Source organism: Hoplias malabaricus, chromosome 18 (genome assembly GCF_029633855.1).
Source record: "Hoplias malabaricus isolate fHopMal1 chromosome 18, fHopMal1.hap1, whole genome shotgun sequence".
NCBI lineage: Eukaryota > Metazoa > Chordata > Actinopteri > Characiformes > Erythrinidae > Hoplias > Hoplias malabaricus.
Window position 1 is genome coordinate 6,675,953 of NC_089817.1, and position 26,034 is coordinate 6,701,986.

Here is a 26,034-nt window from a genome sequence, read left to right on the forward strand (position 1 = left end):
TTTTATCAAATAATAAGAACCTGGATTCCTGTTTGCTGTTCTTGACAGTAACATTCATCTGTGTCACATGATTAAGCTTTGGCACATTAGTCATTAGCAGGTAGTAGTGTGTATATGAAGTGACTGATTTGATGTTTTTCCTCTATGACAGGAGTTGCTACTGTGTTAAATATTTTTCAGTGCTCCACTGCTAGAGTTAATACAAGAGCAAAAAGACAGCTTGTGATTTTAGAACATCTTTTCAAGAGCTATTTTTGGAAGGTGCACACAACACAAACAAAAGAGCTTTATTTGGAGATTGCATATTAAAACTGAGAGATTCTGAAACACTGGGAGAGTGCAACAAGGGATATAAAATCAATAATCATATTAATCAACCCAAAAAAGACAGACCTCAGGTTTTAATAAAGCCACACATTAAGATTTGAATCTGTCACTACATAACACTTCCCACCACAACCTCATCTGATCCCCATATCCATAGTCCCTTATCATACCCCATATCCAAATCCATACCCCACATCATAGCACAATATGGCATTAACCATACAAAGACCACCTCATTCAAAACATACCCACACCTAACACCTGAACTTATTAAAGATCCAAAACTGAGCCCCAAACCCCACCCAAACTAAATCTCTAATTCCAGCAAAACTGAGCCCCAAACACAACCCAAACTGAGCCCCAAACCCCACCCAAACTAAATCTCTAATCCCAGTAAAGCTGAGCCCCAAACATAACCCAGACCTAGACCCCAAACCCCACCCAAACTGAGCTCCAAACCCCACCTAGACTGAGCCCCCAAAGCCCACCCACACTAAATCTCAAACCCCACCCAAGCTGAGGCACAAACAAACCCGAAACTAACCGGAGAGCAGCAACTGGGAGGTCTATGCGTCACAATTAGAATGGTCAGTGTTAGGCTTAGTATCAGGGAGTACCTCCCACATTCAGCCCCAAACCAAACCCACACTCAACTGAGCCTCTAGTCTATCCCCAGTTCTGTGACGAAGCCCCGCCCATTACGACACACTGCAGGCCCCGCCCTTCTCTCTCTCTCTCTCTCTCTCTCTCTCTCTCCACATCGCTTCAGTTCTCGGGGCCAAACAGCAGTGTGTCACTGCGCTGGAGATACAGCCATGGCCCTGCTCGACCTCGCTATGCAAGCGTTCTCCATCTTCGGATTCATTTTATTTATTGTACTGTGGCTCATGCATTTCATGTCTATCATCTACGTGTGAGTATGTCAAGCTTGACGGCTCCTATTTTCTGGGCTGACCTGCCGCTCATGGACTGCATTGCATTGTACAGATTGATTGGGATCTGGTGAGAGAGAGAGGGTTAGCCGAGGCGTTTTATGGTTTTAAAGCCGCTGTCATTTTTATGGCCTTATGGAGGTCAGCTGGATTGAGCGGTAGAGAGTGAAAGGGAATGGACATGACGGGATTTGGCATTTTAGGACTGTAGTTAGGGGCTAGGCTAGTGTGAAATGGATGGCTAACAGCTACGCTGAGACAGAGATTCGCTCAGAGGAGGTTTGGCAGCTGTTGTTACTGTTATGGCGCGGAGCTGCGCAGTATATCGTGGTCAGGGCTGATTTCCTTGTGTTTAACCTTTTATAAAGTGTGGGTGTTTTTGTCTGTACGCACCGAAGTGCCACTGAACCCCTCTCTACACGGCTAATGTTAGCTCAGTAACGTTAACGTTAGCTGAGGGACTCGGCTCCAGCCGGCTTTCTTTCGATTTCCGTTACTGTCGATATGTTCAAATAAACAGCTTCTTCGTGAACTATTTTTTTTATCAGCTCATCTTTTTAGTCTCGTTTAGCTTTCAGGAAACCAACTAGTTTCCTCATTCGCGTTAACCTATGTTTTTATTGTGGGTGCTTTCTGTGCTTCTGTGACTCTGAAATGAAGTCCAACTCTTATTAATTCACTCGTTAATGTGGTTTAGAGTGGTTTAATGAACTGAAACAGACCCAGAACCTCTGGCTATTTCCCCCCACTTGCCTGTGTACTGACAACCAACGCTAGGAATTCAATGTACACATTGCTGAGCCTGTAACATAAGTACGAAGTATGTTCACTAAAAAAGTACCAGCCAAGTGTTTAAACGTTTTAACGTGCCAGTGTGGTGTTGTTTATATGTTACAGAGACCTATCAAGGTCAAATAAGCAGTTAAAGCCATGGGTGAATTTTTACCAATTATAATAACAGGCAGATTCAGACAGGCAGGGTTTTTGATGTCACAAACCTAGGAAACCAATCCAATCTCTTTGTGGGGCAAGGCTTCACAGCAGTAGAGGGCTGGGTGGATATATAGGCAGGGACTATGAAGGGAATGTTAAGTTGCTGTTGGGTTAAAGGCACATTAAAGCAGTTTTACATGAAAACAACTCCTAAATCTGTCATTTGGACAAAGAGGGATGCATTTTTTAGGATTTTTTTCGGTGATTGTATGAGGATGTATGGTGAGGGTTTATAATCATTCATAGAAACATATATTGGAGCATAGTAAAAGCTTAATGTACCTCAAGAGGATCAAATTCCTAATATCACTTACGTATTACTGGTTGTAACTCTCTGCCGCTTTCCGACACACAAGAGTTGTCAAAATAAAAGACTGCTGTCTTAGAATTAGTGTTGACAACCGTCCCGTATTTGGACACTAAAAGATACGTTCGGTTTTGAACCGATACTGGACACGTTTTGTTCTGTATTTTTGGTGTCGCACTGTTATGCCAATGGTTCGAGACAGAGTTATCTGTCAATCAATCAGTGCTGCAACCAACAGAGTCACGGTCCCTCCCACAGGGGGTTGTTTTGCGGCGGCGCTGAGAGCAGCGGGTCATTGCTGAAACACTGGGAGCTACAGCTCTGCTTTGACATAGAACTAATGTTAGCACCGTGTCCTGGAGAAACTACATTTCATTCTCCCTCAACACATCACAGATGAATTTTTGAATCAAAGTATTTATACATAAAATCATATAAACATATAGATTAATGATAACATTCAGAAACTATTATTAGCGTGCTAAATATGAGTCCTAAATATGCAATTAATTCTATAAAATGTTGACTGAGGGCGACACGGTGGTGCAGCAGGTTAGTGTCGCAGTCACACAGCTCCAGGGACCTGGAGGTTGTGGGTTCGATTCCTGCTCCGGGTGACTGTCTGTGAGGAGTGTGGTGTGTTCTCTCTGTGTCTGCGTGGGTTTCCTCCGGGTGACTGTCTGTGAGGAGTTGGTGTGTTCTCTCTGTGTCTGCGTGGGTTTCCTCCGGGTGACTGTCTGTGAGGAGTTGGTGTGTTCTCTCTGTGTCTGTGTGGGTTTCCTCCGGGTGCTCCGGTTTCCTCCCACAGTCCAAAAACACACGTTGTAGGTGGATTGGCGACTCAAAAAGTGTCCGTAGGTGTGAGTGAATGTGTGTGTGTGTCTGTCTTGCCCTGTGAAGGACTGGCGCCCCCTCCAGGGTGTGTTCCCGCCTTGTGTCCAATGATTCCAGGTAGGCTCTGGACCCCTGCGACCCTGAATTGGATAATTACAGATAATGAATGAATGAATGAATGAATGAAATGTTGACTGGACTTCTGAGAATGTAATGAGGACAAGACATTCACTTCAGATCTTATTGTGATTAATGAACAATTAAAAATAATACCTATTTTAAACTGGTACTAGAGTATTTGCAAAATACATGGACAGATTCTGCTTTGCCATTGTTCAAAAAGACTACTGACATGCCCTGAACATCCTGATGGCAGTTGGCTTAATAAATGCCTGAGAACAAATATGAGAAGGATTTACAAGTGTGTACTGGTCCCCCGGCCTCTGCACTCCTCATTCTGATTTCAGAAAGTTGGGAACCCTGCTTAGAATAAAGGAATCATGTTCCTTTTAGGAGTAAACGTAATGAGCAAAAATAAAAAGCCGCATAGCGTATTTTTCTCATGTATTGCTAACTATAATCACTCAACCCCAGTATAACTGACATACACGAGAGTCATTAGCTGTTTTTTAAAATACATTTAGCCAGGTTAAGAGTTTCTGACGATAAACAATGCAGATTCTGAGTCTTGTTCTACATCCATAATGCATTATTTCTGTCTGGGCATCATCGTCTCATACTTTGTGCATGTTCTAAATGCAAGCTCCTTTCTGCTCATTCGTGACTGTGAATATGGATCCTCAGAAGAGCAGTGTTTTTATTAAAATGGCTTTTTACAGTTGCTCTTTGTATTTATATAACTATTTTGCTAAGTGTTGTCTCCAGTGAGACTCTGGAGGCGTATAACAGGTTTAATGCAGCTAAAGTATTTGGGTTGATACAGTTTAGATAACAGGAACATGGTATGGCGTCTCTAATCTAACGAAGTTGCCATAGAGTATATGGCATATATAGACAGAATGGGCTGTGTTTGTGTCTAAAGCTGTAGATGAAACTTCCGTTTTCCTTTCTCACCTCTCTCTGTGGTTGTCGTTTGAGCTGAGTAAGTCCTGCCTGTTTGTATATGATACAGGTCCTCATACCCAGTCACTGAGTAGCCATAAACTGGGCTCTCGTCGTTGGTGCTGAGTTCGCTGACCTAGCTGCTAGGGGTTCCGATAAAACGGCATTGGAATTATATTCTTTTTCTTGCTGTTAGTGTTTCTGCTTCAAAATCTAATATGGAGTGCTTTAAGCTTTGCCTTTCTCAAAGGCCCCAGTCTGATCTGCCTAAGCAGAAACTTTAATGGAACAAGGTCAGAAACTTCACTCTCAAGCCTCAGACCCACATGCCTGCTGGAAACAGCCATAGTTTTGTACTTAATGAGTTTTTCAGAACATTAAAATGGACTGTAACTTTTCAGTAACACTGAAACAGTTCCATCCTTATGGTATTCTTGTGGCTCTGTTATTGATGATACTGCTGTAGTACCCTGCAATAAGCTAGACGTCTGAATGTACCACTAGAAGCCTGTAGAAACATTTAAAAAACAGCTTCATTTTACGTATATTGGTTAAACAGCTGTGTTTGATGATTAGTCAGAAATCTGACTTTTTAGCCTAAGCTTGTCAGCAGTTATACTGTAACCTGCAATGAGAATTGTCGGAAAGGAGAGCTGCAAAGCAGAGACTTGCAGATGAACTAAGGTGTTGTTGGTGTCTCAAATCTGCTTCTATTCAGTTTTACACCTGAGCATGAGTGCACTAGAGCTGATGACCCCTGGTGCAGAACGTTTTTACACTGATGTGTGTGTATTGTACCAATACTGTGGTAATAACCTGCACAGTCCCTGTGGTGGGATCGTCAAAGGTACGTCTTCGTGCCTTTAATTCAGATCGATAATTGGACCCTGTTTTATTTTAATTGTGGATTTTTAAGTTAAATGATTTTGTTGAATGATTCATTCATTCATTCATTATCTGTAACCCTTATCCAGTTCAGGGTCGCGGTGGGTCCAGAGCCTACCCAGAATCATTGGGCGCAAGAGGGGAACACACCCTGGAGGGGGCGCCAGTCCTTCACAGGGCAGCACAGACACGCACACACATTCACTCACACACTCACACCTACGGACACTTTTGAGTCGCCAATCCACCTACCAACATGTGTTTTTGGACTGTGGGAGAAAACCGGAGCACCCGGAGGAAACCCACGCAGACACGGGGAGAACACACCACACTCCTCACAGACAGTAACAGACACTCCTCACAAACATTTTAAAATGTTTAAAACACTTCTGTTTTGAAAGCACAAAGATGCTTTCCTTTCCGTTTGGAGAAGAGAATGTAATGGACCTGGATTTCAAACTCCTTCTATTGAAAGGTCATTTAAACTGTATGTACATTTAGCAAACAAAAATATACACTGTTTATGTCTGAGAATGCAGACTCTTGGATGAATGGATCCTTCAAAAGCGGTGGGTCCAGCTGTCCATCGGATCAATACTGTGCGCTTTCTCTGACCATATTGCCTCACATGCTCGGTCATGCCCTGAGTGCCAGAGCACTCTCCACTTGCTCATGGGGTCATTCACATCACTCTGGTGCTAAATGCTTCTTTATGAAGCTCTGCTTGTTGTGGGTTTGTTTAGCTAACGCGACTGTAGAGGAGCAGAGGCATATGGAGACAAGAGGCCACTTGTTTCTCCATTGGGAAATTTGGCAGTGACCCATCCTCTTTTTTTGGAGTTTCACTTTGGAATTGACAGCCTTAAATATATAATGTGTAGGATTCATCTTATTATGAAAGGGGAGTTAAACACAGTTGCTCTTGATGAAGAAAATGCTGGCTGTTTGTTTCAGACTCAGTACTCTTGTCCTGAAGAGATGTCTTAGTGTTGCTCGGCAGTCTAGTGTGAAGCATGTCCTGCTTGACCTCTTGGCAGCTTTAATTACATATAGGCTGCCAGAATATCACCTTTCTGGACGTTTTTTTTTCTTTACACGTGCGTGTTCATCTGGCAAGCTGCTGTGCATTAGATGCCATGCCATTTTAATTTATTGCATTGTACAGTCATAAGTGTTAACATGAATCAGTTATGTATTATGGGTAAAAAAATAAAAAAAATAATAGGCCTTTATTGGATTATACTAATTCATTGATTTATTACCAGAAACAGTGGGTCACAGGGGAAAAACCTTGCTGCTGGCTGGAGTTTTCATTTGTATATTGCAGCTGCAGGCCAACGTTGCAGCAAGAGGTGTCAAGCCATGTGTTGTGTAGCAAGGCACCAATGTGTCATGGTAATCATATATCGATTTTAAATATCATCTCAATCAGATATTCTTTTTCCTGTTATCCACAAATGTCAACATGGACGTCACTCCACGTCCCTCATATTGAGCATCTCTGCCATGCTGCCTTTCATTCTGGTCAGTTTCTTTCTTTTAATAGTGCAAGGAAGGGAGAAAAGGCAATGTTATCCCTCATAATAAATAGAGCGTAAGAGCGACATGTCCAGCAGAGCAATCCTAAGATGAACTAGAGCCCCCTTTTTCTCTCGCTCTCTACCCCTGCCTTGAGGTTTTATGGACATGATTCAAGCCCAGGGCTTCAAAGCCAATGGTGTATGATATAAATGGTGTAAATATGCATTTTTCATTGAATTTAATTCATGATTTCATGGTTTCATGGTGCGCAATCATTTAGAAAATACAGTCAGAAATGCGTATTTGAGTAAAGGCTGAATATTGCTGGTGTTCTTACCCGTTGTTCTTAATTTGAGCCAGGTTCTGTAACAAATAACATGGTAGGCCAGGGTTTTACATTAACCTCCAAAAGTCATGTTCCCTAATATTAGTCATGACATAAAGTGGGGAAGAAGGGGGTGCTGTGTGTATGCATGAGGTCCCAGTACTGCGGTGTCATTCTCTTTCACATGTTCGTTCCTGCCCTTCTTCATCAGCCTCCATCCTATTGTAAGTGACAAACCCCAATGTTGTTTGACATTAAATAAATGACATAGCACTGGAACCATAGCAAACACTATGAGCCGAGATCCAGGACACATTGTTCTAACTGGGGCTGAGCAATATGTTGTTTGTTGGATTTTGCAGCAGTGACATCACAAAGGGCTGCGATATGCAAATGAGCCCTTTTAACCAGTCATATTTTACTGTGCGAATACTGATGAGCATGTACCAGTTGATGTTTGAGGTAATAGAATCTGGATGTTAATGAAGTTACTCATTAATTAATGCACTTATTATGTGGTGATTCAAGAATTAAATGATATCAACCATTTTTGAAGAAAAAAATAAATTCTCCCAATCATTAGCTGTCTCCATTGCCACCCTGTAATTCTCTCCATCGCACAGAACCACCACCACCTCTTTTCACATTGTCAATGGAAAGCCCCACACACACCAGAATAGAGTTCCGGCAGCCCACGTCAGTCACATCAGCTCACAGATGTCCCTGCTGGCTGGCACTATGCCCTGTGATGTGGGGAACATCCCACACAAGCAGAGACTGTGGCCTGTTGCCCTCTCTTAAGACACTGGGGATTGAACTGGAGATTTCTTGATCATAGGGCCAACACCAAGACCACCCGAAACACTCAGGGACCTAGTGGTTTTTTTAAAAAAACGAAACAGTAACAGTGAGCTGAATTTAGGACTCCCAAGGGGAGCAACTGTCTGCGCATTGTGACGCTGTGGGGACATGTGGCTTCACTTGTCTCAGAGGAAGCATGTGCTAGTCTTTACGCTTGTTATTACAATATGATTCAGGGAGAGACACCTAAAAGTTAAAGCAGTAATGGCTAGAACTGGGTTAAAATGATAAAAGACTGCCAAAAATGATCGCCAACATTGTCAATGTTCTTCGGTGATTCCCTCTACCATCTACCATCTCTAAGCCACAGTCTTCTGGGGTAATAACCCCCTCCATTCACTCTCTTCCCCTGATTTCCCCCCAATTAGTCTGTTGATTGTTATACCTGTCCACACTGTTTCCTCTTGCTCTTGCAGGTTGTTTGTTCTGCCGGTGTTGTTCCCTTCAAAAGTCAGTTGATTACATTAGAATTAGTTTGCCACTGCGGAAATCTTCCTGCTCTTCCTGCACCGAGCTGGCAGGCCCACAGGATGAAGTGGGAAATTGTCCAAATCATTCCTGGACATGAAGCCAAAAGAGAGATGGGAAATGATGATGTAGAGCTGATGAAATGCGGGCAGCAGAATCAAACTGGGAAATCTTAAACAACTTCTCTGGAACTCTTTAGTTCTGGCATGCCATTGAAGATGAATAGACTTGGATTTAATTCATGCATTCATCCATTTATTCATTTGTTCATTTTAAAATTCACATTTCACAAGATATTTTGGTTTGAATAGAACCAGCTGCAGTCATTTAATCAAGAGTCTTTATTTCCTGCAATTTCCCCTATGATTAAAAGCCTCTGTAAATGCTGAATATTAATGCCAGATTTCAGATGGCGTTCTCGGTGAAGGAAAATATTTTTACTTAACTAGATGTTCTGTATCATTAAAAAAAAAAAACTCAGGATGAAACAGTCAGAGGTTCCTTGAAAATAGATCCTCAGCTCAGCCAGTCAGATCACATTGTTTCTGAGAGTACAATTACTTTTTTTTATTAATTTATTCGTGCTTGCTGTTTGTGTGGGTAGTTCAAGCATTTATATAAGGAAGTTTACATAAAAATTATGGGAAATATTAAACCACCTGGTCTTCCCATCATCATCATCATCATGGTTTGTCGTGAATTTTGTCAGGTCTTTATAAGATCAAGGTCCAGATACATTTAAAATGTACACTGGGGCTAAATAGGTGACGTAATCAAAACGAATTTTATAAAATTCAGATAATGTTTTTTCACTGTTCAATATCTATCCAGTCTGTTTGCATGTTTGAAACAAATGTGTTCATTAAGCTTCGTTTCTGTAAATAAGTAAAAAGAAAAAAAAAACAATTGTCTCAGTCCAGTATGCTAGACTTTCTCTCTCTATCTATCTGTCTCTCTCAAGTTACAAATGAGTTACTGTGGTAATTCCAACGGTTGTTTTTCCCCTCGAACACACAGTTCCACGTTAAAAGATGCGGAGCTTCTGAATATAAACAAACGGAGTACTGCATTTCCCCACAATCGCAGATGTTCCCTTTTAATGGCATGTCTAGCAGCCCTGTTCAATGCCCTTTAATTTATGTAATAATGAGCCAAACAGCTCACCCCAGCCCTGGGCTGTTCTCATTTTCACCGAGTTGTCTTATTTTTTTTTTTGCTCTCTTCATGTCTTGTTTTACATGTTTAACCCCGTCATTGAGTCAGAAGTGGAGCCCAATAAAAACTGACTTTGTTGCCTGCTTTCACAATTTGAGTTGGTAACACTCCAGATAAACACATTATTTTGCAAATGCACTGTATAATCCATCCATCCATCCATTATCTGTAACCGCTTATCCAATTTAGGGCCGCGGAGGGTCCAGAGGCTACCTGGAATTGCACTGTATAATGTTTCTCTTAATTGACATGAACACAAAAATTCATTCCAAGGCTTGGCTTAATCCATCTCTGGGAAAGAAGCAAGAAATTCCTGTTTTTTTTTTCTGTAATGTTCCCACAAAACTCGATGACGCATCCAATAATGTAACGTTTAACATTCCCACCACATCCACCTGTCATTTGGTTCTGTTGTTCATGGCACAGAAGGAAAACGACTTCCAGTTCATATTGACTTTAAAATCCAATACATGTCCATAATCTTCTGAGCATTATGATCTGAACAAATCCGCAGACTGGCATGCACATCTAACAGTGACTCGCAGCTGCCTGGGTCCACTCCACTGTGGGTTTATGCATACCATTTTTCTTATTATAGTTCAGCATGAGTCCTGATACAGAGAGAGATCATCCTTTAGGCTGTGTAGTCACACACTGGCAGCCTGACTATTTGATATTCATTGAGTGGGTTCTGCATGCCTAGTCAATGTCCAGAACTGATCATGTGATTTGCTTAACTTCCAGCTGTCTTGATGTGGCACTGTTAAGGAACACTTGCAGTAGAATGTGGATTTCTTTAATAAGCACATTACATGAATGTGCCTCTGCGTAAGAGGCTACAGCTGGACTCTCCAGTTGATTTACGGATCCTCTCCTGAAATGTATTCTGACAGCCAATGCCTAAATCAGAAAGGCTCATCACAGATTTATATATCAGCTTTTTTAGGGTGGATTTCATGAATTACAATGGGGCCCAAAGATTAGACCAGAACCTTGGCTTTGGATCATTTGATTCCTGTTGCTAGGAGTTGACGCCTAGTGTAAGTGAAAACGTCAGAAATGTGGTATGCACAAAAAAAGCTGTGAAACTGTCTAGTTACATCGCCACCGGACTTAGTCTGGTCATGAATGCGATTTGGTCTGTGCTGTTGGGAATGTTAGCACCAAGTGGTGGTCAGTTGTTAGGAAAAGCATTTAGAAAGTCCAAGCATCTGTACAGACATTCAGACCATGTTCTGTGTATCTAGTCCTGGAAGCACCAAGGTTTTATAATCACTATCTGCAAGAGGGTTGGAAACGTGTTATAATTCTCCCCGATGAAGATTTATTGTTTTATTGTGTTTGGGATTCATTAAAACCTATTTCCTGATCAAAGTTCCATGCACTGTGCACAGTATTCCCTTTGATGTTCATTGCTATCACTAAGCAGACTTTTTCTTTTTTCTTTGCAGCCGCTTGCATCTCAATAAGAAGGTTACAGATAACCAGCCATACTGCAAACATGCAGGAGTCTCACTACTGAAGCCTCTAAAAGGAGTAGACCCCAATCTAGTAAATAACCTCGAGACATTCTTCGAGCTGGACTACCCAAAGGTATGGTCACCTACATAATTCACTGATCCATATGCTGTTCAGTTTATTTTAAAAATTTTATATATATATATATTTTAACAGCTGAAAGTCAGCAAAAGAGCAGAAATTTATCCATTCATTCATTCATTCATTGTCTGTAACCGCTTATCCAGTTCAGGGTCGCGGTGGGTCCAGAGTCTACCTGGAATCATTGGGCGCAAGGCGGGAATACACCCTGGAGGGGGCGCCAGTCCTTCACAGGGCAACACAGACACACTCACACCTACGGACACTTTTGAGTCGCCAGTCCACCTACCAACGTGTGTTTTTGGACTGTGGGAGGAAACCGGAGCACCCGGAGGAAACCCATGCAGACACAGGGAGAACACACCAACTTCTCACAGACAGTCACCTGGAGGAAACCCACGCAGACACAGGGAGAACACACCACACTCCTCACAGTCAGTCACCCGGAGGAAACCCACGCAGACACAGGGAGAACACACCACACTCCTCACAGTCAGTCACCCGGAGGAAACCCACGCAGAAACAGGGAGAACACACCACACTCCTCACAGACAGTCACCTGGAGGAAACCCACGCAGACACAGGGAGAACACACAACACTCCTCACAGACAGTCACCCGGAGGAAACCCACGCAGTCACAGAGAGAACACACCACACTCCTCACAGACAGTCACCCGGAGGAAACCCACGCGGACACAGGGAGAACACACCACACTCCTCACAGACAGTCACCCGGAGGAAACCCACGCGGACACAGGGAGAACACACCACACTCCTCACAGACAGTCACCCGGAGGAAACCCACGCGGACACAGGGAGAACACACCACACTCCTCACAGTCAGTCACCCGGAGGAAACCCACGCGGACACAGGGAGAACACACCACACTCCTCATAGTCAGTCACCCGGAGGAAACCCACGTGGACACAGGGAGAACACACCACACTCCTCACAGACAGTCACCTGGAGGAAACCCACGCAGACACAGGGAGAACACACCACACTCCTCACAGTCAGTCACCCGGAGGAAACCCACGCAGACACAGGGAGAACACACCACACTCCTCACAGTCAGTCACCCGGAGGAAACCCACGCAGAAACAGGGAGAACACACCACACTCCTCACAGACAGTCACCTGGAGGAAACCCACGCAGACACAGGGAGAACACACAACACTCCTCACAGACAGTCACCCGGAGGAAACCCACGCAGTCACAGAGAGAACACACCACACTCCTCACAGACAGTCACCCGGAGGAAACCCACGCGGACACAGGGAGAACACACCACACTCCTCACAGACAGTCACCCGGAGGAAACCCACGCGGACACAGGGAGAACACACCACACTCCTCACAGTCAGTCACCCGGAGGAAACCCACGCGGACACAGGGAGAACACACCACACTCCTCACAGTCAGTCACCCGGAGGAAACCCACGCAGACACAGGGAGAACACACCACACTCCTCACAGACAGTCACCCGGAGGAAACCCACGCAGACACAGAGAGAACACACCACACTCCTCACAGACAGTCACCCGGAGGAAACCCACACAGACACAGGGAGAACACACCACACTCCTCACAGACAGTCACCTGGAGCGGGAATCGAACCGAGGTGTCGGAGAGGGAATCGAACCGAGGGAATCGAGGTCCCTGGAGCTGTGTGAAAAGAGCAGAAATGATTCTGGAAAATAAAAGTTTGTTAGCATGTCATTTATGCGGTGATTGTATGTCTAAAAGCACAAGTAGCCTAAGGTTATAGGATTTCTTCACCAGCTTGTTTCTGAAGGACTGTTATTTTGCTGTATCTTGCCATTCTTGAATGGGAAAAACACTGTCTTTTGTTAGATGACTCCTCTGATTTCACTCCTAGTCACCAGAGGGATTCGTATGGTCATAAGGTGCTGAACTTGAATGCGCTCCCACTGTCATTGTGATGGGCGTTTCTCAGGGGACAGATTAAGCTGTGCCCAGTAAACAATATTAATGATGTTCCCACAGCTCTGTGACTCATTGTTGCTGGGTTACACCAGTGAGATTAAGGACTAGTATCGGTCCACTCCAAACATTACAGAATACTACGTGCTGCACTGAGGCACAATATGTGTACCTGCTTTGTTGGTGCTGGGTGGTTTTGTTTTGCCAGTGCTGATATGCAACACGGTTTGTTTCTTGTTTCTCTCTTATGCATAGATACCATTCATTGAAACCATAATGTATACCATTATCCAGGAGCTGCATTTCAGAATACTCCAATAAATTAGAAGAACAATACATTTGAAGTAAAACTGGTGTACTTGTGATTTTAGGAAACATGAGACCTTTAAAGATAATAAATATTTAAATATCTAAAATGTTGTTCTCTTTGTTTCCGCACCCACTGTTCCTGTTATCTACTGACTATATACAAGTACAGTCAGTGCCATCCTAACTTCAATGTCAATACTGTGCTGAGAATAATCCACCACCCATATAATTCCTGTTCTTTGGTGGTCCTCTAAAACCATTTTAAAAAATTGTAAATATTTCCACACTGGAGTGATTACAGAGCAGCCCAGTGCAACACTGTTGTAGCATTAGTGTAGCTGTTGTCAGCCGTTTTGCAGTGCTCTAGTATTATGTCCTATGCTGCGATGTGGAGCTGTAAGGTTTAGTTTAACCCCTGTGTTAGCCCTCGTGCATACATGTCTGCAGCAGAATTTGCTTTTCCTTTTGCATTTGAATAAATTCAATGCAAATATTTCCCTTGCAAATGTATTTGTTGTCTTATCTGAGCTGGCGTCAGAGTGCAGCTTAGACGCATTTGAAAGTGTAGGTTCATATGTACGTGGGGCATAGTGTGATGTCAATTACGGCCATATTTGCTTGTCTGAACGAACATCTACATATTAAAAAGTAAATGGAAATGAATCCCTCTCTCACAGCAGTAAAACTGTGGATAATTCACATTCTTCTGGACTTGTGACCAGTGTGAACAAACACATCCACAAATAAAGTGCACCACTACATGCTGCTGTAATTGAAATGCATTTGCTCATAAGTATTTTGATGTGTTTCTCTGTTTGTCTAAACAGCCACTGAATTTGGAGAGGAAAATTGAAAAATACTGTTTAAAGCTTAAACATTTTCCACACGATGGTGTGGTTATCATTTATAGTCAAGGAGATGAGTCCTTTGATTGCGTATTTATCCCAGGTGCTGAAGATCAGTGCAACCTAATCACGGCAAAGCAGTGAGACTTTTTAATTGCAGCGCAAGATGGTGGATTTTGTTTTGATGAGTAATGTTAGCAAGTGCAAGAATTACCTGACGTCAAATCTCTCTGAAAAACAACTGCGCTTCCCAAGCATTACATAAACAGGAACGGAATCTGTTGAATGTATGCTGTTGTCTTGCTGGAACTCTGAATATTCTGTCATGGTTAAGCACAAACTGAAGGGTTATCTGCTTTAGTGTGGGTTTTGAGTCTTAAAAGAATGACTCATGAGTCAAGATTTAAAGCAAAGGAGTCACCTATGAATTAAATGTAATTAAATGACAGGCGTGGGCACAAACAATTGATTCAAACAAGCAGCTTATAGAAACTTTGTGGGAACATATTGTGCTCTCTGTATGATCTGGAACATGTCTGACCTGTTGTTCTACTTTATTGACTACGATGACTACGTTGCTGCACCTAATGTTCATCAGAGGTCAAAGCCGATTGTGCTGGCTGTTCTGTATTCGATTCCCCAGTATAGTCCCCCAGATGGGCCTTTCTGCTTCATTTGTTCATTGTCAGGCAGCCGGCTGAGCAGCTCTGATGCTGATTCAGAGAGACAAGGACTCCCTCACCCTCCTCCTCATCCTCTTCCTGCTTTATTTTCTGCTACTGTGTTTGGATGGGGAGTGGCTGTGTGCCCACAACAGAACTTTAACCAGGCTAAAGACTTTTGAACAAAGCTGAATGTGGCTCAAGAACCTAATGGTAACTCATGGAACCCGGTTGAGGCGGGACATAACGGTGGGCCAACAGATTTCAGTCTGAACCAGACTGTAACCTCACAGAAATCTGTCCCAACTGGACCACAACCAAACAGAGTCTTAATAACGCTTTATGAGCCTTAGTGATTGAACCTAATAAGCGCAGTGCAGACGGAGGATGGACATTACACCAAATTTACAGCTACTGCAAGGTAGTTTACATACAGGTTATGAAGTGCCAGGGTCCCTGTTGCATATTGATGCAGACAAATGTGAAAATACACAGTCCGGTAGTGTTTAATGAAAAGGCTGTAGACGAATTTTTAACATTCATGGATGAAGCCCCAGGCCTACATTTTTAAATATCACCTGAGACAAAAGGAACCAGTCAGAACTTTAGGAACAATGGACTTCATATTCTTTCTGTAGACTTTCTATAAAATGCATTTATTAATTTATTTTCTTTGTGTTACATGGGACATACTTTATAATTCTTTATTGTTTGCAAGGTGAAGTAATTCTATGTTAATCTTAATACTTGTAAATTTGGACGATTTAGGGTAAACAAAATTGAAGGCCATTCCATTAATTCCTAAAGTGAATTAAAAAGTGAATTAAATCTATATCATAATTCACCCGGTAACAGGGGAAAAAACGAATGGATCCCAGGGGACTGTATTTACAAAGAGGAAATAAAACCACTTTCAGTAGTGTTCTTTTCTTAAAATAAATTGCCCACTCATGTCACCATTGGTTTTTTCCACTGCATCTAATTCTGTCTGATCAGATCTCGTCTCGGAGCTGTGAGACAGGTGCAAGCCTGTGCCATATTTCTCAGTGATTTAGAAAGTGTTTTTCTATACATCAGCACCATGATCTCTTCGTTAATTGAACTGCCTTTTAAATAACACTGGCACTTTAGATTTTTGCTTTTGAGGAAATGGCATTGATTTAGCCATAATGCAAAAACATTTCTGGCTCCAGAGGCAGAAGTGAGAGAAAAGGAATGACATTGTGGTTTCAGATGGCATTCAAACCAGTGAAATTCTTACCGCGTCTGGCTTTTGTAATGTTAAAACGTAGCATGCAAATCAGAACAAGGAAGCAGTCACATGAAAGGCCATGTGTCTGAGCTAAACTACAAGTGGGGTATATTAAGACATTGAATTTTTCCTGGTATTGGCAGATATATAAAAAAAAAAAACAATAAAGCATTGAATAGATGGTTTAGATTTGAGTGATATTTTAAAGGAACACTATGTAAGATTTGGGTTTTTTGCTCATGGGCCTTCCACAAATATATTTATTTTTACACTATACAAAAATCAGCATGGGGAGGATTGAGGGGTAGGGGGTGAGCTTTCCTACCACACTCTAAATAGTGCAGTTTCTGCATTTCTGAGCCTAGAGTATCCACAACAGAGGCTTTATGCTTCTTATTACATGTCAGTGAAGCATCACAATCATTTGGAAGTTGTAATTTTAAGGTAAAAAGTATCACATAGTTTTATTTGAAAATACAGTTTGGAGTTTTACATTGGAATGTTTAGGTGCTGTGCTAAAATGTCTGCATTCAATTCATTATACTGCACTCATATGGTACATTTCCTGCTATCTATATCTCCTATTATCTAGGAGAACTTAGTCCAGTATATAATCACAGCATACAATCTATAACACATGACCTAACAAGGTAAAAGAAAAGCAAACTGGTTTCAGGTTGGCTTAGTGATACAAATCCAATTGTTACCTCAATGAGACACGTATGTGTTTTGTTGGGCCACTTATATATGTGGTCCCAGACTTGATGTGTATCTGTACAAACCTATATCATGGCCATTTGACCTTAATGAGAACGGCCAGACCTGAATTAATGCTTCTGTAAGGAAGCTCCCGAAGTTCCCGAAACACTTGTCTCTCTCTAGATACAATGACACTAACAGAATACAGTGAGATGGCTCAGTGACTAATTTGCAAGCTTTGTTCTTTTCTAACTCTGCGTGCAGTGTCATATTTAAACACATAACCACCAAAGGCACCACATTGTTGCGGCCAAGTCACAAGTCCGATTGTGACATTGACTTTAAAACTGTTTCACAATGTGTGTATGTAGTGCACTTGGCTTTGTGTGTGTTAACACATGGCCCCTGTGCAAATAGTCTTTAATAGGGTCTTATCTTGTTTAACTTTACCATGAAAGCTGTAGTGGGAAATAGACATTCAGATATGAATTTAGTTTAGTTTTACATAATACTCCCCTCATGACCTGCGAAGATAAACTCCAACTTGAATAACAAGGAGGTGTGTGAGGGCCTATTGTTCTGTTCCTCTGTACCCTTGTCACTGGTCACTTCTGCCTGGTTTTAGATCTATATCTAGGTGTAGGTATTCAAGCTAGTGTGGGGCAGTATGTCACCTGTAAAAGTAACAATGATAACACATAATAATTAAATAAATAACAACAGATAACGGCTTTAATTTTTTCCCATATACGGTCTTATTACTGACAACAAACTAACAGTAAAATTCAGGAAAACCTAAATAATTTGTATATTTCTTAATGCTATATGCCCAAAGTATAGAGTTACAATAAATATTTGCTGTATTTCATCAGTTCTAATAATGGGTAACACGTTTATAAAGCATTCCCTAACCAATCACAAGGCTGACAGGGCTGACTGGTTTTGTATCAACCTAAATAAAAATGTTGGTGCATAAACAACATAATGAATATGTAAGGCCATAATAAACAAAATGCTCTACGTTTAACATAACACCCAAGTTTAATATTATATATGGATTGTTTTTAAAAGAACAGAATACAGAAAAAAACACGAACGGAAGGTGTCAAGTTCCTTTTTTGGAAATCTCTTTGGTTAAGACTTGGGGTGCCCATTTTAAGAAAAAAGAATCTAGAACCATTTTCAGTCTGACAGATGTAGGCTGGGAAATGTCTGTACATTATCAAGCTGATTGAGTTATATGACAGTTGAATTCTATATTAAAGCACTCAGATATTAAAAAGTGGGCCTGGTTTGGATGTTAACTTTCTGTGGCAACACTTCTGTTTAATTTGCCTTTTATTTCTGGAACAGAGAAGTTAAATGTTGTTGGTTTTATAACGACAGTTTAGCTTACATTTTATGAGCTTGTAAACAAAGTTTCCCCTTTGCTGGTAATTGAAACAAGTTCTCAAAAGAACAACATGGCTTCCACAAGTTTGTCAGACAATAACTTCTGCTATATCTCAGCTGGACACGGGGCAAGAGAGAAACAAAAATATAATTAGTTCTATATCTTCTCATGGAGTGAAGATGGTTTTGTTCTTGGCTCGAAGGTACACCGATCCTGTGGTGTGACTGTGACAGCTATGCTCACAGCAGTGACATAGTTGTGTTCTCTTTGGTCTTGATTAAAGCTTTAGCTGGAAATCTAAACCTGGCTGAAGTGTATTGAAGCTTTATGGATCTTTTAGCCATGTTATGGCTGCGGTCCCTGCACTCTTTCAGTTGTGCTTTCTTGTGCCAAATCACACCCAGCCATTATGACTTCCAGTGGCACCAGAAAAATAACGAACCTGTTTGACAATCTGTTTCAGCTCTGAGAAATCATCACGAATCTTACAGTGGTTAATAGAATAGTCTTTTGTTTGTAATTAATTCACCCTCTGTGTACTAAGAGCTTTTCTAGTATATCTTCTTATGTTTACCTTTATATGCACTTGGTCCCCATATGGTTCATATCAATATGTTCAGAACAATCTTAATTCACTGTTTATATAGGCTCCATTTGACCTAGAGCTCTGTGAAAAAATGGTCATTCAACCCTAAATCTGAAAGGTGGAAATCTGATTTTAGAAACTCTTCATGAAAACATTACACACGATGAGAGGCAGCTGCTGTGTATGTAGTGTATTTCAACCCTATTCATGTCCTCATATCTCCAGGTATGAGTCATGTACAATCACTCGATAAAAAGAAATGGAGAGGGCATTCTTTACAGATTCAGGAAATGTTGAGCAACAGTGGTGTGCTGTATTATCACAAAGATAATAAAGTTTTAAAAAAATAAATCAGTCAACATTGAATTTGACACGTGTGCATTCGTAGACCCCAGAGGGTAAAGATAAAGCATTGCTAATTCAGGTCTAATTTTACATCTGAGGGTGCAGTTTTGTTATAATCTCTTATTGGCTCATGGATTCGCATGACTTTCCAGTTGCAAAGACAGTTTGTGGGGTCTTTTAATAACCTTCGTTATTTTGTAGAAAATAATCGCTTTGGCGTCTCAAAATAGTTAAATACAGGAGGTGGATAAAATTGTTGGGTCGGCTGGTGGAGCTTTCCAAGCGATGCTTTTCTCTTATGGTCCTTCGAGAGTTCCCCATGGTTTCCAGTTCCACTTTATTGCTTCTCAACACTAATGCTGTTCTTAGTGCGGGGTCACAGCCTCGAGCAGTTCCATCAGCACTGCAGCTGAATCCTTCATACTGCCTGAACAGATGGAGGACACAAGGTTCCCCCTGGATGACTGACCTCAGAACAGATCATGGCTAGTTCTGCCTGTGCGTTTGAAGATTGAAAACTGGCCCTCACTGATTTAGGATCCGCCTCATCAATGATTCATTAAAGTGTTCCCACTCTTTCAGCACAGCTCTATTACCGTGTCTCGGGCCATTGTGGATTCCCTGTGTCCCTGGTCATGCAGAAAAAGGGTCTTTGTCTCCAGGCCCCTAGGTCCCCCAGCCATAGCCATGGCAACATAGTCTCAATGGCATAGGCTCAGAAGACAGCAGTGTGCAGGGCTATACACAGGCCAGTTTGGAGTGGTGTTTGCTGCCGGGCAGGCTGTTCTCATAGTGCGTGCCTGTTCGGCCCCTGGCCGAGTTTTAGATTGGCTTCGGGCCAGACCACAGTATCAGAGAGGCTGTTCTCTACTCAATGCTCTCTCTTAGTTTGTGATACAAGTGGCTTGTTTTGTGACGATTGCAGGAAGAAGTGGTGGGGAGTTTTTAATGTGGGAGTTCTTTTGTCAGCCCGGATGTTAACATCTTGGAAAGCTCATTCATTTAAATGAGATCAGAATAAAGCTCACAGTTTCAACTTTTGCACTTGATTAACTTAAGCGCTTATGCATCTTTTTTAGACTTGAAAACATGCAGCTAGTATATGGCTGAAAGCTGAAAAGGGCAGTGAAGTTTTGCCATGACCAAGCGAACTTAAAGCAATAATTCTGACAAACAAACAAAAAAAAAAAAAACACAAATATAATAAAATACAGCCAGCCAAGGCATGTTTGGTGTCCAGCTGTGTAGCAGCTTGTCAAATAGCATTAGTTACCGTGCCTAAATATGACTTGGTTTTCAACGTTTTGGCCCACAAAAAGTACTTTTTGCTACATCTGTTTTTCATTTGTTTGTGGTTTTTGGGAGAGCTTTTTAATCAATTTTCTTCACAAACTGTAGTCCAATTACATTTGTAGTTCAACTGTAGTCACAATACAGTACAGTTGCAGTCCAACTGTAGGCACAATACGGTACAGTTGTAGTCCAACTGTAGGCACAGTACGGCACAGTTGTAGTCCAACCATAGGCACATTACAGTACAGTTGTAGTCCAACCGTAGGCACAGTACAGTACAGTAGTAGTCCAACTGTAGGCACAATACAGTACAGTTGTAGTCCAACCGTAGTCACAAACTCTTATCCAATACCACCTACTACTTAGCTCTCCCCAGTTACATTATTCCAAGGCACATTCTTCCTAGCACATGCTTCATACAAGACGTGATTTCAGACAACACATTTTTATTTGGACTTTTATTTGGAAAAAATAAAAAATAAGAATAAAAGGCGTTCCTGTTGAGGTGGATTTTTCATACGTTTCTAGGACAGTTGTAGGTGGTGGTATTTCCTCTAAATGGGTTTGGTGTGTGGTTTGTGGGGCCGTATTTGTACAAAGCTTCACTTTAACTGTAATTTCCATGCCACAGCTCACATTTAACATTTGCATTGTGACCCATTTATACTGTATGTCTCAACATGATCATATAGAAAAGACGTTTACATTTATCTTTCTCTCCCTTTGTTTTTCTTAGTATGAAATACTCCTCTGTGTCCAAGACCATGACGATCCAGCCATTGACGTCTGTAAAAAGCTGCTGGGCAAATATCCAAATGTTGATGCCAGATTATTTATAGGTAAGCACTTTGAAAGCCATGTTTTATATATTTTATATTTTCTATATGTGATTTAATACATGAATAGTATTTGATATAAGTTGCTTTGAGACATGAGACCTACCAAAGCTACCAAAGGAAAACGTCAAGTGGGTCATGTGTTTTACCTTTCCCTGCCTGGCTTTGCAATGGAAATGTTTTGCATGGGCTGCATCCAAGATCAGAAGTGTCATTTAAAGAGATTTCCTCTGAGCATGACAAGCCCATGTGTATATGAGGCCGGCCCAGCTGTGTGTCTGCGGCTGCCCCTCAGGGACAGAATATTGATTCATGCTCATTAGGAGCATGCAGGGACTCCATTTGCAGTTTTCTCCGGGGTCCTGTTATCCTCCTTTCATACTTCTGTCTCATTCTGCCCATCTGTTAATGTGTAGTGAGTCTGGGGAGGCAGGATGTCTCAGTGACGTTAGGTGCTGTTGCTAGACTTGTCTAATGTTGTGTAGGAAAAATTATTCAGTCTTGTTGACACTACTTAACCTCTAAAACGTTGATGGCTATAACGGAAAACACATTTTAATAGCTGCATTGTAATTAATTTACATTTGAAGTGGAATTTCTCACTCATATTGAATGCTGAATGTTGAAATATATTCGTACGTAACACGTTGAATGATGAGAGCTTAAATTCAGGATGGTGATTTTCCCAATCTCCAGCTTTAAATATTTGCAAACTGCTTGAAAACAGACAACAAGAGTTGTCCTCGAATAAGTCGTAGAAGTGAGAAATGGCACTCTAAGAATGCTGAATGTTCGTAGAGAAAAAGGAACTTGGCTCTGTTCTTAGTGGAATTCACCAAATACCTAGAGGAACAAATAAATACGTAGGGGTTCAAGAGAAAAAGAGATGAAAAAAAGCAGGTGAGCATTAACTTGGGTGTCTCACAGCGAATCAAACTTCTAATCAAAACCCAACACACATTCTGTAAATCTCTGGGCTCCTCAAAATAAACTTAGTTTATAATTGTTTAGCTATGAATTCTAACTGAAACTATTTGGCACCATGTCTTGCTGTGTTTTTGTTGCTATTTATTACCTCACATCACAAGTACATAAAGTTTCACGACACGTATCACAGTGTCAATTGTCACTGAGTCACTGTGCTAAGCTGGATATTTATAAACAGCTTTCAATCTCACTTTTGTACTGTGTTTTTAAGATGATTCACAAGTGAAGAGTTAGCATCTGGGGCTGCATGAACTATGTGTTTGGACAGAACACAATACACTGCAGAAAGTTTGGGTGCTAATACGTTAATTTGAGTAATATCCAGTCTTAAGCATTACCTGGGACAGCGTATAACTCTACTTGACTATTTGTTGACCATGTTGTTCTATTGAAATGTGTTCATTCACCTTTTCTATGTTCTATGAATGCCAAACCAGCACAGCTTTTGTCAACTTTATAAAATGTGTGTATGATACAACCATGGCAGGAGTCGGTATGAACACCTTAGCCAAGAGAGGGGAGGTGGCCCACCTGTACCCTAGTGCTTTTCTAGTATTCTAACTTTAAATGCTTAGTGTGGATTCATTTCCTGAAAGAACCCACCCCTCCAACCTATTGAGAATGTAGTGGACACCTCAATTTCCAAGGCACAGCCGCTTATTGACAGCCCCTTCCCCTGAGAGGGGTGTGAAGCCCATCCGTCATTGGGCTGTGAAGCAGGGAATGACTTTCTTTGGGTGATGTAGCTCTATTTATGAAGATTTTGTATGGCCAGTCCTCAAACACTTGTAGCTGATTTTGGCATGGCTCTTGTTGCAGAATTATTGCCAATAAGCAGTATTTGTAGGAACATATATGAGTGCTTGATTTAAAGAGTAACAACTTTATTTGATTGTGTATTTAAAACAAAAATGTATTTTTGAAACTCTGCATACACTAAAAATGTCTGGTTAACGGACTCTCCTTTGAAAGCACTTTGGACTTGCTGTGGGCCAGATTTCAGACAAAAGGCCTCCAGGCATTCGATCGGATCTTGGAAGCTGTAATCCTCCACATGTGTAATTCTGCGTGTATAAATTATTTTTATTGCTGTCCATAACGGGTGCTTTCAGGGGATCAATGAATGTGGTTAATGTGCTGGACGAAGGGCAAACATTCACTGGGAGGAAGACGTCGGTTCAAAGCAGGCCCTATGTCAGAGCGATCAGTGTTAATGGCTTATGAGAGAGTAAGTGAAGTGAAGGTCTCTCTGCTCTGTTCTCTTTCCTTTAGGGGGGAAGAAGGTCGGCATCAATCCAAAAATAAACAACCTCATGCCAGGCTACGAGGGCGCAAAGTACGATCTGGTATGGATCTGTGACAGTGGCATTCGAGGTAGGGTTCCCACAGGTTTTATGTAAACAAGCTGTGGAAACTGGACAGTGATATGATTACGCAAACTTTATGGAGTTGTTTGTGAACCACAAGGTTCAGTTGTTTCACTTGATTATGTGAGAAATTACCTGAATGTTATTAGCTTCATTCGGTGACAAATCCCAGTACTGTAACTGCATCCTTTGTTTAATGGAACTAAATATATTACTGTTACTGTGGTTACTTTACACATGTGCTTTCAATAACCACCTTCTCCAGGAAACAAAATTCTGTATATTTTAATGGTCAACAACTATTAGCTGAATTTAAAGATCTGGGGCGAAAAATGCAGAGCTTCTTGCGAAGGATGTAACACCCCCCCCCCCCCTTTATTTTTAGTGTTAAAGCACATGCAGATAACCTAAAGACCTGCCTTGGTTCAGTTATTACACTCCAGTAGGTCTATACCTTTTTAATGAAGACTCTGTGTCATATCAAAGAGGCAAAGCAATGCTGGATGTTACATGACTGACTGTGTGCTGATGTCCTACAGTGAGGCCAGACACTCTTACTGATATGGCTAATCAGATGACGGAGAAGGTGGGACTGGTTCATGGTCTGCCGTACGTGGCAGACAGGCAAGGCTTCGCCGCTACTCTGGAGCAGGTGAGAGGGCCGTGTGTACTCTGACTTCTGGAATTCCTCGACAGAACACTCACATGATGTGTTAAAGGCCTACAGGGGGTTATATAAATACTCTTGGCAAGGTTTATTACCAAGCTAAAATGAGCCTCATATCAACTGCCTCAAAATACTATACACAGGTGTGACAACTCTGTCAAACACTCCTCGATTCGTTGTTGCAATGATCAGCAAGAATGCTCAGTTACTAATAATCAATAGTGACATCTATGCATGCAGGAGGCCTGTTATTTGCTTTTTCACAAGAACCGCACTTACAGCAGTTGTAATCACTGTGGAATGTTCTATAACTCATTTCTGAGTTTTTTTTTACAAGATGTGTTAGATAGGGGCCAGATTCTTTTGGCTCAGGTCAAGCCTCTAAAAAATGCCCCCTTATTTTGGAGGTCTCTAATCTCTAAATAACAGTGAAGCACATTGGCCTGTGGTTGGCATCGTCTCAGAAAAAAAAAAAACATCATGCCAGACTAAGTGGGAGTTAAAAGCGCAGGCTGATTTTAGTCCAGGACTGTGCTTATCCACGTCAGACAAAGAAGTCTGGAGTGTGTAAGCGGTGTTTGTTATTTCAACAGAAGACTCTACATTATAAAAGCTGGACTTTCTGGTTCAGATGACTGAGAGAAACTGAATATGCTTCAGTGTAAATAAGGGCTTGTTATAGTTAAGTTCAGGAGTTAGTCATGTTTTATATTTGATGTTCATGTTTTTGTTTATTATACATATGATTCACCACACCCAAAGCTTAGTCCAGGTCTGTCCCAGTGTGTAAGAGTAGAGTGGAAAGTGCTGGGGCTGTTCTGTTCTTCTTTATAGAACCGTAAAACTGTCCTTATGAGTTTGGAGTGGAAATCCCCAACCCCAAAAGTGGAGGAGGAGCCTTATGCTTATTCTTCCCTTGTGGGGTTTTGTAGCCCCACATCAATACAATATTAATTTTACCAAAGGCTGCCGTTGCTGGTTTATTTATGAACAGTATGCTCCTTGGGCTCATATTTTCTTTCCTTTCATGTTGGAAATGTTCCCTCTAATAACTAGCCCTCTGAAGTAAAATCGGTATGTTTACAGTAGTATGTCAAAGATAGTGACCCAACTAAATCTAACGTATTCAGCACTTTGCTTGGGTTATAGTCTTTTTTGCAAGTAATGATGCTATATTTTGGCATTCCAGTTTATGAGTGAGCAGAGGAAGGCAACTACTTTAGTGGAGCTGCTGCCTAAATGCATAATGGGAATATGAGCCCAATCATTTGCATAAGTATAATTGTTTGTTTAGTCAAACACACTTCCTGTGGCACCTAAATATGGCACTTTGTAGTGTCCAGTTGTATTTGACTTCTGACTTTAACATGTTGGATAAAAAATCTTATGTAAAATGTGCTGTAAATTTGTACAGGCCATTGTTATGTTTTTATACCCCCCCCTCCCCCCTCCCAATACGTTTAACTCAGCACATCAACAGTGACCAGATGTTGAACGTGCTGATGTTTGTTCTCTA

General features: G+C 41.5%; 1 protein-coding gene across 1 annotated transcript in view; it reads left to right on the top strand.

The window, feature by feature from the left end:
* The first annotated feature begins 1,113 nt into the window (after positions 1 to 1,113).
* Positions 1,114 to 26,034, top strand: part of ugcg (UDP-glucose ceramide glucosyltransferase) — a 34,405-nt gene continuing 9,484 nt past the window's right edge. Inside the window, exons 1-5 of the mRNA XM_066650857.1 lie at positions 1,114 to 1,240; positions 11,182 to 11,323; positions 21,398 to 21,500; positions 23,757 to 23,858; positions 24,391 to 24,503. Of these exons, the coding sequence (XP_066506954.1) occupies positions 1,143 to 1,240; positions 11,182 to 11,323; positions 21,398 to 21,500; positions 23,757 to 23,858; positions 24,391 to 24,503 (558 nt within the window). The 5' untranslated portion in view covers positions 1,114 to 1,142. The remainder of the gene's footprint in view (positions 1,241 to 11,181; positions 11,324 to 21,397; positions 21,501 to 23,756; positions 23,859 to 24,390; positions 24,504 to 26,034) is intronic.